This window comes from Lagenorhynchus albirostris, chromosome 10 (assembly GCF_949774975.1).
Source record: "Lagenorhynchus albirostris chromosome 10, mLagAlb1.1, whole genome shotgun sequence".
NCBI classification, from domain to species: domain Eukaryota; kingdom Metazoa; phylum Chordata; class Mammalia; order Artiodactyla; family Delphinidae; genus Lagenorhynchus; species Lagenorhynchus albirostris.
The window spans coordinates 17786231-17799978 of NC_083104.1; the positions used below are offsets into that span (position 1 = coordinate 17786231).

General features: G+C 42.7%; 1 protein-coding gene across 1 annotated transcript; it reads left to right on the top strand.

Annotated features, from left to right (window-relative positions):
• The first annotated feature begins 7738 nt into the window (after positions 1 to 7738).
• On the top strand, positions 7739 to 8349 carry LOC132527847 (S-phase kinase-associated protein 1-like). Its single transcript, XM_060163887.1, has one exon. It carries the CDS (start codon positions 7739 to 7741, stop codon positions 8228 to 8230), a length of 492 nt encoding a protein of 163 aa, XP_060019870.1. The 3' UTR covers positions 8231 to 8349.
• The last annotated feature ends 5399 nt before the right edge of the window (positions 8350 to 13748 follow it).

Consider the following 13748-nt stretch of genomic DNA (forward strand, 5'->3'; position numbering starts at 1 on the left):
ATAAGGATGAATCCACAGGCCTTTCTGGTCTCATCACAAGAAGGATATATTTTAGAGACGCTGTACTGGATGGAATTAGGATTCCCTCAACCAAATTTAATATAATTTTTTTCTCCAGGGGAATTTCTGATGAGATTGTCCTGCAAAGGGACCATCTCCTAATGGGATTTGCTGATCAAGATTACATTGTGCTGTTAAGTAGCCATTTTAGAAGAAAATGCAACCAGAGGAGGGGGGTAAACGCAGCTGGTGAACTCAAGTTGCTGGCATAGCCTGGAGAGCTAGGTTGGTACTCTTTCTGCATCTGGCGGAAACGGGGGCACTGGTATATCTGAGCGCCCTCCTAAAGAACCCAGATTAGAAAGAGATTCGATCTTAATGCAGACCATTGACTTTCTCTCTGTACCAGGGTCATGGGGCATTTCAACTGTGGTGAGACACCTGGCCAGTGGTGTCCCTGGGGGCTGGGATGAGAATGTCAATGGCCGAGGCCAACTCAGCCCTCCAGGCAGCATCACCACGCTCCTCTTTTCCTGGCAGTGGGGTCGTGGGCTCACGTGCTCAGACCAAGGACGTCCTCCATCAAACAATGCTAACCCTGGCCCAGACTGTCGTCCAGGAGCCTTCATCTGAGAAAAATGGTGGGAAAACGAAATCAAGAAGTGGATTAGAAATAGCTCAAAACTCACCTGAAGCCAAAGCAATCTTTGAAGCGGGAATGTACCAAGGGCCAGGGGGTGGGGGGGTGGGACGTGTGATCCTCCCCAAGTACAGGAAATAAGGAAGAGCACTGACTGTAGAGAATTTTAAAACAAACAATAATACTGCCTAGAAACCAGTCTCCATTTATTGTCACCACGAGCTAGCAATGCAAGAAACCAGGATTGGAACCTGCCACGTCAAAGAAAATTTCTTAACCCTCTGAACCTAACTGCCTTGACTGTCAAAACATGATGCCATCATTGGCCTCAGAGAAGGCTGCAAGGATTCTGAGGAAATATGTTTTAAGCACTCATGCCAGCACCCGGCACACTGTAAATGGTCAATAACCGATGGACACATGCCACTGTTATTATTTGAACAAAGATTGTCACCAAAAGACCGGAAGAAGATAAATGGGCAGCAGAGGATAAAGATTACTCATGTGACAAAGGATGTCAAATAAATGTCATTTAACTACAAGACAGGACGTGGTGGCTATTGGCATGGCAAATATCAAATTACAGCAGTCACAACAGAGAGAAAAATCTACCTCTGTAGTGTGCCATGTGGGTATTGCTTAATAAGAGCCCCACAGGAAGGTTTGTGTTTTTACCCAGACAAGAGCCAGCTGAGGAAAGGAATGAGTGGGGAGGAGGAAGGAAGAAGAGGAGGAGAGAAATTTCTTTCACTGGTCCCCAAATTGGATCCCATAACCTCCAAGAGGATTAGGAGAGAGAACCAGTAGCAAAGAGCCCATAACAGAATTGGTGCAAAGCCTGGAAGTATCTCCAGCAATCCCACAGTGACAGAACTGTGGTTGCCAAGGGGGAGGGGGAGGGATGGAGTGGGAGCTTGGGATTAGCAGATGTAAACTATTGTATATAGAATGGATAAACAACAAAGTCCTACTGTATAGCACAGTGAACTATATTCAATATCCTGAGATAGGGACTTCCCTGGTGTTCCAGCAGTTAAGACTCCACACTCCCAATGCAGGGGGCCCAGGTTGAATCTCTGGTCAAGGAACTAGATCCCACATGCCGCAACTAAGGGCCCACATGCCGCAACTAAGGATCCCGCATGCGGCAATGAAGATCCCACATGCCGCAACTAAGACCTGGCACAGCCAAATAAATAAATAAGTAAATAAATATATTTTTTTAAATCCTGGGATAAACCATAATGGAAAAGACTATGAAAAAGAATATATATATATATATAACTGAACCACTTTGCTGTACAGCAGAAATTAACACAACATTGTAAATCAACTATACTTCAGTAAAATAAAATTAAAAAAAAAAAATAACCCCACAGTGTAGTCTCTCTCCTCTTAGGAGATGCTCCAAAAGACAAGACAAAACGTGGCCACATAGGTCAGAGGTTTTTAATAAATTTCTAAGAGCGAGTACTGTAAAATTTAAACTCCTTTTAACAAAATCTAGGCTTAGAAGACGGAAAGTCAACTCTGCCAAAATATTAACTGAGTTACATCAGGGTAGTACAATGGGCGATTTTTATTTTCTCCTTTGTACTTTTTAAATCCTTGAAAAATTGAAACTATGTTACTTTTTGAATCAAAACTTAAATCTCAATTTTTGTACTAATAAGTGATATATAAGAATTACCTAGGACCCCAGTGGTCCTCTTAGGTTAGATATGGTGGACCCTTTTTTTTTTTTTCAAAGAGGAAAATGTTGGGGGTTTTTTTCCAAAGAGGAAAATGGGTCAGTTTCTTAAGATCCTAAATTGAAGTAGATGAAGAAAATGTTTTGGTTTTGTGACTAGTTCATTTGAAAATAAACGACACATTATGGAGCACTGAGGGTTTAAAAATGGAGGTGGGTATGCAAAGGAGCAAAATATAGGACAAAGGAAATGCTTTATACTATCAGAAATAAAAGCTAACCCCCAATTAAAGTGATCAATCTTTAATCAAATAACATCGCAGACATAGGTCCAACCAAAATCTTGTTACAAGAAGCTTATAAATTACGTTTTTGGAGCTGGGGGCACAATCTTTCTTCAGTCCTATCTGAATATGCAGATTCCCTATCTTAATTCAAACCAGAGCTATGAAGAAAAGGTAGCGATACAGTCACGTACTCAATTTACAAGCTTTTTCAAACAACTGCCATTTTCTAGAACGATCTCTGGGCTGCCACAATCCAAGGACCATAACGCATTGCACGGCCAAGACGGTGGGGAAAATACCTCCTGTGTATAAACAGGTCTTAAGATTTTTAACTTGAAATTTGGGCCCATCTGATGAGGGACTGAGTAAAATTCAACGCTTTTATGTAATGGGGGGAAAAAATAAAAGGAATAACTTCAAGGGGAATGCTTAACCCACCAAAAGAAACCAATGTGCTCAAAATAAGGTCCATTCCTGTGATTCTTATCAATAAAGGATTCCTAGACTCCACCCAAACCTGCTGAATCAATTCTTGGAGAAGAGCTCCCAAATCTTCACTTTACCTCATTTTCCAAGCAGTTCTTAGACACACTCTAGCTTGAAAACCTCTGATTTGTAAATATTAAGAGTGCAACAATTCAACAGCTCATTCAAGATCTACTAAATAACTCTTCATTCACTTATTTGAAGTACTGACCCTACTACCTCTCTGAGATTATTTTCTGATTGGCCTTTTGCTAACCAGGCAAAGCCCACTCTGCATCAGCAGTGACAGTTTCTCAGACCAAGTGAATTTCTTAAAGCCACACACACAATAAGAACCCACGATACTCTTCCTGGTACACTGCAACTACTCGCCTGGGGTCATAGATTCCTCTCCGGGTGTCCTCCTAAATTCAAGGACCTTTTATGATGAGGAATTAAATGTCTCTGACATACAGGGAGAAATCAATTAGCACCTATCAAATGAACAACTATTTCATTCCCTGCATGAATTTATACTTTGCTTTTGTCACAGCCCAAAAAACACAGAGAAAATCTCTGTAAAAATTAGTTACACTCTACGGTTTCTGGTGGAGCTGCAGAGATTACCCCTTGGGCTGTTACTTGCAGTATTTACGTTTTTTTTTTTCTTTTTACTGAATTATCAAGTGAAAATCCAATTGTTCCTAATGGCACTCACTCTGTGTGTTTCCTATTCCCGTATATGAGAAAGGGTTTATTATCCATTTGTAGTAATTAAGACACTGATGTTATATAGACCCATAAAATTCATTAAGCCAGTAAAGAGCTTTTCATCAAAATCACTGTAGCTAAATATTTATTTAAAAATAAAAACTAAATTAAAATTAAGAACTCCCATGACCAAAACAAAATGCTTTCAGAGAGTTTGGAAAGCAATGGTGGGCATCCCTTACAGTTTTAAAGTATATAACTATATTTTCTTACAGAGTAGAAACAGCCCTAAGCAGGAATCAATCATGGCTAGCTATAAAGAAATGAAGTAATTAACCATAAGGAAATAATTCAGCAAGATGCCAACAGTTTAATAACATTTAAGTATTTGCACTTAAGCATTATTGTTTCTAAATGGCTTCATAATTGTTTTAGATTTGCAAAAGGTGCTAACACGTGAACAAAAGAAAGAGCAAAACAAGATGGATCTGGTAGGCCGGATGTGTCGTTAAATGCAAGAAGGAGGTCTGCATGTCCTGGGTGGAATAGAGAACGCAGGCTCTTTACAGAGCTGGTCTGTACAGTGCAAACTCAACAGCCCTCAGAAGCTGACGCACTTCCCCAGCCAGGGGAAAAAGGAGGAAATCCAACAAATATCTTTGATGAAGAGAAGAATTTCATGTTGCCATCTTCCTGTCACGGGGGAAGTTCATTAAGAAAGCCAGAGCTGAGAAAGCAAAACACGTTGACTGGAATGTGTAAGAACTTCTGCTGTGTGGCTAGGGGATAAAGCTTTAATCAGAAAGTCCTTTCTTTATATTTGAGGCACTACAAAAAGAGCCAAGAAGAAAGCTGTGGTTGTCCATTAGCAAAGGCTTCTGCCCGCAGTGGAGGCTTTCTGTATTTCCATCCTCAACCACAAGAAGGAACGGGGTCTGTTTCCATTTTCCACCGAACATCACAAGAGTGGTTCTCTCCCAGGACTCCAAGGATAGCTTCTCAGGGTGCCATGAGCTCTCTATAAACCTTCTATTTTAGTCTCCTACCTTCATTTCGACGACATCTTAAAAAAATATCTGAAGGATTGAGAACTGTCATAGGGTTCTCCTTGGCAATCGTGTATATTGGTACCAATTAGCATAACTTCCATGGAAACGAGTTAATGAGAGAAACAATAGTGGTAGACTTTAGATGAAAATTATATTGATGCCAAGGAAAAGCCAACAAGACCCCGCTGTGTGCCCTAGGAGGAGAGGTGTCCTGGGAGCTTGAGCAGAGAGGCGTCTGGAGAGAAGGGAGTTGGCTGGTTTACGGATGGACATCCACCAAATTCACACGCAACCAGCACCCAGCAGTCAGGACCACCTCGTACTGTGTGAGCAGCAGTTTAATTTCAGCAAAACAACAGCATCCTTCACTTACAATTAACATTGTTAATTTAAATGTCGTTGGTTATATGGTTTTATTCCTATGTGATCTGTGTTGAGTTTATACTTGTAGAGCAGACGTGAGAGTTAACACCTAGAGTGTGGTTTCTCAGCCTGGGCACTACTGATGTTCGGGGTGGATAAGTCTCTGTTGTGGGCCGTCCTGTGCACTGTAGGATGTTTAGCGGCATCTCTGGCCTCTACTCACTAGATGCCAGTAGCATCCTCCCTTAATTGCAGCCAAAAATCTGTCCAGACATTCCTGAAGGACAAAATGGTCCCTAGTTGAGAAACCAGCTGACCTAGTGTCTGAGTCTGGGTCCAGGCAGGAAAGAGAGGACGCACTCAGATTGGGTAATGCAAGGGGAGTTTAATACGGAAACTGTTAATAAAAGTGTGGGGAGGGAGTAGGGAAAGACATTTACCAACAGACTAAAGGGGCAAAATAAGACAGCAGCACATTGTAGGAGTGAGAGGGGAGGGACTGGGGTTGAGGGGAAAGAGATGCTCAGCTAGGCCCCAGCTGTTCCAGACATCCCAGCCCAGGTGCCAGCCAGGAGGAGAGAATCCATGTTGACATCCAGCCCAGATAAGGCTCCAGGTGCCTCCAGCCCCAGCTGTCATCAGGCAGCAACGACGCAAAAAGCTCCAAGTGAGAATTGCCCACCTGAGTCAGTCCAACCACAGACCCATGAGAAATATCGATAGTAATATGCTGCTTTCTAACCCAGTAAATTTTAGGGTGGGTTATGCAGCAATAGGTAACCGGACTACAAATAATCGAAATGCTAATCAACAGTTCCTAGGGTATATATTGAAGTTAATAAACACACACACACACACCACACACCACCATCCACAATGAAATATTTTAAGAAAATTGCAGACAATATAACCACCCTGCCATATTCTCAATTTCTGAGTTTGAACCCATTTGGTTCCTTCTGTCTGCTACACTTTCAGGATCTGGAAAGGTGTGATGCTGATTAGTTAGGACCCCAAACCATCCACAGGGGCCACATGTCTTCTCCCACGGGGCACTGGAGTGTCTGCCAGGTGTACAGGTGTGTTCCAAGTGTTGAAAGTGCCCATGGGGAACTGATGGGAGAATGTCTCTTTATCTCCTTTATGTTCAACTCTGTTAAAGGGATACCCAAGGGTTTGTAGAGAAATTGTTCCTTTTTTACTTGTTGCTCTACTCTCCGAGAGTACAGAGAGAATCCAGTGAGGGCTGGATGCAGAGAGAAATCCAGATGACAGACTTCACACCGTCATCTGACAGCGGAGCTTCCTCTAACAGGGTCGGGCTCTCCAGAGCTGGCTCCTTGTTTCATCAGGACGAATTATCCCCCAGGAAGGGCCTCAGTCCTCATGCAGATTGGCTTCCCAGGGTGCCCACTCCATCAGCAGAGACATGGCCACAGTTAGTGAATTCCTTACACTCATCTAGAAGCCCCGCTCCGGATAAATGAAATGGTGAAGAACCCTGACAATCTAACAGATTAATCATTGCAACAGAACGACCCGGGAGTCTGAATTTAGTTTTTTAGCAAGAAGCTGACAGCTGCTTCTCTGCAGAGCAAGGTTAGCAGCTCAAATGGCTCCAGGAGGGAGTGATATTCAAAATAATGAATATTTAACAACTGGCACTACCTGGGCACCCGTGGGTTCAGAACAGTCCCCGTCAGCATCTCTCAGCCCTGCCCACATGGCCCAGCAGGTGAAAGGAAGGTGTGGGCACAGGGGGCTGTGGAAGAGGAAAGCTCGTGCTTGCCTGTAGGGGAAGCTGCTGTCAGTTCCAGATCACGGCAGATGTGGGAATATAAGCCATCTGTTTTCAGATCCACAGATTTTTCCCAGAGAGGCTACAATAGATTTCTTTATGAAATTTAAATATTGACAACTTGTTTGAAATTTTACCAAAAAAAAAACCTCTTTACAGGCCAAACCAAAAAAAGAAATGAATGTGTATGACATCTCTGTGTCAGTTCTTCACTGCTGCTCCGAGGCAGAGCCAGACAGTACCTTGGAGCACACTGTCATTATTTTCTATGTAGGGTAACGTAAGGAGCCTCTTCATATGCGGCCAAACTCCTAGGCTTTCACACTTTGAGGGGATGAAACTATTGGTCCCTTTTATTTTAAGTAATTAAAAAATAAATTTTATTCCAAGCAGAGTTGTACAACAAAGGAAGTAATACATGATAAGATGCACGACATAATAAGTAGAAAAATTGTGAATTACATTTAAATTTCACAGTAAGAAAACAGAGATATTGATATAACCAAAAGGTATCATTTAACTGAATTGCCAGGCTAGGGAGACTGGAAGTGTGTACATGAGCGTGTGTATGTATGTGGAAGGAGAGAGGAAGGAGAGTTAAAAAGTTACATCCGAGGCAGACGTCGTGCCGCTCTGCAGTGTTGCCCTTGTTCTCCACTTTTCTGTTTTTCTTTTCGCAGACGCCGCCCTGCTCTCATCAGCCTCTGGCCTGCCATCTCCTTGAGTCCTAACACCATGCCTTCAATTGAGATGCAGCGTTCTGATGGAGAGATATTTGAAGTTGATGTTGAAGTTGCGAAACAATCTGTGACAATTAAGACCATGCTGAAATATTTGGGAGTGGGTGATGAAGGAGATGATGAGCCAGTGCCCGTGCCAAATGTTAATGCAACGATATTAAAAGAGGTCGTTCAGTGGTGCACCCACCACAGGGGTGATTCTCCTTCTCCTCAGGATGGTGAGGACAAAGAAAAGCGAACAGATGACATCCCTGTTTGGGATCAAGAATTCCTGAAAGTTGACCAAGGAACACTTTTTGAGCTTATACTGGCAGCAAACTACTTAGACATCAAAGGTTTGCTTGATGTTACCTGCAAGACTGTTGCCAATATGATCAAGGGGAAAACTCCTGAGGAGATTAGAAAGACATTCAATATCAAAAATGATTTTATTGAAGAAGAGGAAGCCCAGGTATGCAAAGAGAACCAGTGGTGTGAGGAGAAGTGAAATTTTGTGTCTGATGCTGTAACACTGTAAGGACTGTTGCAAATACTAGTTGCACTGCTTTGTTTATAATTGTTAATATTAGAAAAACGGTCCACAAATGCAGCAGCAAATCAGTTGTATTAGCAGAATGTCATCCTCGTTGCATGTGTAGTTTCAGCACAGATTGCAAACTCATGGCTCAGTTTCTTCTAGTATGATCAAAAGTTCTTTTTTCTTTGCTCTGAATAAACTTGAACTGTGGGTTCTCTATAGAAAGTGGCATTTGGGGCTTTCCCTCTCTTTGTAAAGCTATTTCTGCCTAGTTTATTGTCCAGTTAACTTTACCTTAGTGACCTTTAAAAGCTGGCACTGTAAATAAAACAACTTGCAAAAAAAAAAGTTAAATCCTCATCTTCTCTCTCTCTCTCTTTTTTTTTTAATTGGTCCTTTAAGTTAGCAAAGCTGTCCCCTCCCCCTTGCTGTGCTGTGAAGACCTTTAGAATAAGAAAAGTCAAATCAGCATCAAGTTCCAGGAACTTCCTGGGTAAAAATATTAAGGACATCTGCTTCCCCCAAATCAAACGTTTTAGAAAACCATTGGGGGGACTGAGATGAGATGCCAAATAAGTCCTCCAAAGAGAGCTTCAAAAAGGCGGGAGAAGTCTGGGCTGCACTCCACACTCTGCCAAGAGCTGACTACCCTCCCATGGCGTTTGTGCTTTGGGGATGGGTAACTGATCATGTGATGGGAACTCTAGAAATAGGAACACGGCAGCCTGGGCAGGGCCTGGACCAGCAAGGACATTATACACTAGTGGACAAGCTGTGTCCATTGAACTGTGAGCCTTCACTTTCAACTGTGACACCTTCCACACCGGCCACCAAAAGCAGGAGCCATTGTGGGCTCATCACATTCTCCCCCTTCTCTCCCAGCCTGCTGTTTTGAGGTACAGTCTTTCAGATCGAGTAAACCCATGAGCTGGACCATCTCTGTGGGCCTGTGACACTTGCACTTGCAGAGGACCCCATATGCTCAGCTTACCTGGTTCATCTTGAACTGCTTAACTTTTGAACAACAGGTCTTGCATTTTTATTCTGCGTGAGCCTACAAATTTTGTAACCGGTCCTGCCCCCGAGATTCTTGAATCATTGCAGAGGAACACTTTTGAAAAGGCGGCCTCAAGAAAGTGATACAGTCACATTACTCATGGTCGCTATGTTCTATAAAGTTGCCACAAACACTGACTTATTGAGTATTGAACGAGGCTCCTAGGAGAAATACAGGGTTAGGTTCCTGTGAGCTTCTGATCACAACATTTTCATCAACCAATCAATGTGTTACGTGTGTTTCTGCTCAAGGACATGTTAGTTAGAATATGCCATTGATTCATTAGCATTGAACTTCTGACAAAAGCACTATAACTCATGCCTGAATGAAGATTATCTAATACATATTTCCTCATAAGGCACCCTACAGCCTTCTCGCACTTAGGAAGACTAGACAACACTTTAGCACTAAGCAAGGGTGTTGTTTAAACAGTGAAATCACCCACCACCAACAACAACAAATGCAAAACTTGTCTCTGAATGACCCACGAGAAGGACACTTGTTTACAGTGTGAGAGCTGCAACGAGGAGACAGAACATCACCTTGTTCCAGGTCATTTTGATGGACCCCAGACCCTCATTTTTCACCACTCTGTGCATACTCAGAAATGACCGAAAGTGCTGTATTCATTTGGGGGTTACCAGTAAATTTTAGCATGTAGGTAAATTTGCAAGCACACAATCTCTGAATAATGTGGAGGGACTGCACTATGCTTTTTGTTCAGTTTGCTGTGTGAGAACCCAGCCAATTCGTGGGAAAATAAGACCATATTAGGATACCAAACTGACAACATATGTCAAAGCACTCACACTACTACTAACAGTAATAACAATACTGCATATACAGTTGACCCTTGAACAACGTGAGGGTTAGGGGCTCAAACCCTCCACCAGTTGAAAATCCACATATAATTTAGGGTGGGTCCTCCATGTCTGCGAATTCAACCAACCACAGATCATACAGTACTGTAGTATATTTAACATTGAAAAAAAATCCACATGTCAGTGGACCCATGCAGTTCAAACCCATGTCGCTCAACAGTCAACTGTACTTATACAGCACATACAACGTTGCTTGAACTGCTCTAAGCACTTCACATATAGTAACTCATTTAAGCAGCACAACAGCCCAAAGAGGTGGTACGAGGTCTGTAATTTACTCTAAAATGCTCCCACATAAGTATGTTCTAGCTAGTCGAAGCTCTAACACGAAAGGCCAATGCATTGCTCTAATAAAAAAATCTGTATTTCAGAATGATTAACTGATGTCATATCAGAAGGACCACACTCTAGAGGCAGCTACTACAAAGTTTCTGTTATCTGTATTTCCATCAGCACTCAAGGTTGGGTTAATTAGCGTGATGAACGTCAGAAACAGATTCTTACTGGTGAAATTAATGGCTTGCTAAACAGCATAATAAATGTTCAAGGAAGACTCTTTACAGGCAACATTAAGGTACTCTGGCTAACATATTTTTAGGATATCTCCCCCCTCCAACAAGGTATAAGAATCTACCAAGATCTGTGACCTGCATCCTTGGGAACGGTACCCAAATCTCAATGCCTAAATGTCCTGTATTTGTCCACTGTTATGGGATTTGCCCGATGCTACCTGTCAGAGCACCTCAAGTCAACCTTGCGTGAAAGGTGAAAGCCAGAACAGCTAAAAAATGACAGAGCACGTCTCACACTCACAAAAAAAGAGAATATGCATGTTTTCTGTTCACTTGTTACTGTTTGACTAACAAATGCCTGTGTATGTGGCGAAATTTTGTCTCAGTTCATTCTGTTATACAGTAAACTCTGATAAAGATATTATGGGAGAGTAGCTAGCCCTCACCCCCTCCAGCTTCTTCAGTGGGTCTCATTATTTGTAGATGAGGATGCTGTGTCCCCAGGTCTACTAAAAGTTAGAGCCAGGACTTGTTCCCAGGCAAAGCTGGGCAGAATCTGTACTCTTAATCATTACACTGTACAGCTACTCCACCTAAAAGCAATACGTAACCTAAATCCATTGCTGCTTAGATTAATTTGACATAATCATGTGAGATACAGAGCCCCAAAAGTAGGTACATTTGCAGAAAAGGGAGAAAAAAGAGTCTTAGAGAAGAAAGACAAAGGCACCTACATGTAGAAACACTGCCATTAAAAGGACAGATGGGGGGAGTGTATAGCATTGACAATCTCCCAGGAGTCAGGGAATTTTCTAAGATGCTAAACTCTTTGTAGCAGCATTATTGGAAAAGTCAGCATATACTCAAACTGTTTAAAAAATGTTTTATTATATAAAAAGTAGTTGGCGTCTATACAATCCAACAGGTTTGCTTTCATAAAAGTAACCAGCAGGGCATTTAAGAGTTAGACAGGTTTAAAGCAATTCATTACTGTGTAGAACGAATCCATACATGTGGAGTATCCCGCATCCCTGGTTTCCACCTGCTACATTCCTTTAGAGGCCCCCACCAATTCCCAAAATGTTTCCTGGAGACATCAATGCACTGGAATACAAGACAGGCAATATTGCAAGTGCAGGAGGATAAAAAGGGACTTCACTGTGAGGAAATCCATGGAGAACAGTTAACCATCCTGGTAAAGCTTGGCTATAAAATGTACAAGACGACAGTGGGGTACAGTGAAATTTCCTCCCAAAATAAAGCAGATGAGCATATGTAGAAGTGGAGACGTCGGTGAAGGAGAGAAACAGACGGGGTTGAACAGCCTGGGCTCTGGAGGGGTTCCTCTGGGGAGGATGAGACGTGGGCTCTACATAGTGCCATAGATGGAGCACAGATGGTGGGGTGGCTTACGAACGCTGGAGAACCTCTCCCTCCATACTTCCCACAGAGTGTGTACGCAATGAAGGGCCAAGGATGGGCTCCAGCTACGGCCTTTCCTCACCAACACGGGAGTCATCACCTGGGTTGGTGCACCAGCCCTGACCCCCCAGGTGTCCCATCCCCACTCTGAGAAGCTGGAAGAAATCACCACTAACCAAGAGGATTCTATGCCATGGCTCAGCAAGGGTCTCCCCGTGAGAAGACAGTGCCTGGAAGAGCTTTAGTCAACAAGAAGCTCCACTTCTCCCTAAGGAAACTGGAGGTAAACAATATCTCTTGAACTGAAGACGTGAACATTTAACGCAACCCACTTTAACAAACCTAGAAGTTCAGGCATTTTGGAAAGGCATATTTTTAGCACTGTAGGCCATGCTGAGGCAATGCAGTTGACAGAAACACTACCCAGAATCTTATATCAGCTTAAAGCTGACAAAACGACCTGACGAATGAGACCAACCTGGGTTTTGTCCAGAAAACCACAGGTGAGGAAAATGATCCTCCTTGTAGTTACAAATGGTGATGATGAAATCCCGCATCTCACTGGCCGTTTGGAAAAACCTCTAGTAACAAGGTAAAGATGATTTTCTCAACGTTTGGAAAGGATAAACTTTTCTATTTCCTGTGATGATTTGGGGGGGTCTAATTTACAGGCCAGATGAGACTTAGCCCTCCTACTGTTTGACATAATTCATTCTCTGAAGCATAAATAAGCTAAAGAAATGAAGAGATGACGTTTGAAATAAAGGTTAATTGAAGAGAGGGGAAAAAACAACTTGGACACGTTGAAGTCAAAGAGAAAACCGGCTGAGGCACTTTCTACCAGACGGAATACAAAAGCTGATCATTCCTTCAGGAAGTAGTTACTGAGGACCCATTATGTGCTAGTGTGATCGTTTAAAGGCATGGTCACAGAATTTTTTTTTTTTTTTGATACTTGTCTTAGTCCATTCAGGCTGTGGTAACAAAATACCACAGACTGGGTAGCTTATAAGCAACAGAAACTTATTTCTCACTGTTCTGTTGGCTGGAAAGTCCAACATCAAAGCACCAGCATGGCCTCCTTGTGGTGAGAACCTTCTTCCCCGTTCATAGCTGAAGTCTTCTCACTCTTTCCTTACATGGTGAAAGGGGCAAGGGATCCCTGAGGGTGTCTCTTTTACAAGAGCACTAATTCTATTCATGAGGACTCCTCTCTTACGACCTACTCACTTCCCAAATGCCCCATGCCCTAATCCCATAATCTTCAGGGGTCAGAATTTCAGGTAGGAATTTGGGGAGGCACAAATGTTCAGACCACAGTCACACTCCTCCCTCCAAAAGGGAGAACCTAATTCTCTTTCTTTTGAAGGTGGGCCCAACTTAGTGAATCACTTCTAACCAGTAGAATGTGGCAGATGTGACCGTGTGTGATTTCTGAGGCTAAGTCATAAAAGACACTATCATTCCCATCTCACTCGCCCTCGGATTACACTAAGTCCCCTACATACGAACCTTCAATTTGCGAACTTTCAGAGATGTGAATTTGCATTCTGTCAATGTCAGGCGTGAGTGAAATTGCAGCTCGCCCTCCATCTCCTATTGCTGACGACCCTTCA

What these genes read in the sequence shown, in the direction of transcription:
- LOC132527847 (XM_060163887.1), top strand. Translation starts at nt 7,739, where the DNA reads ATGCCTTCAATTGAGATGCAGCGTTCTGATGGAGAGATATTTGAAGTT.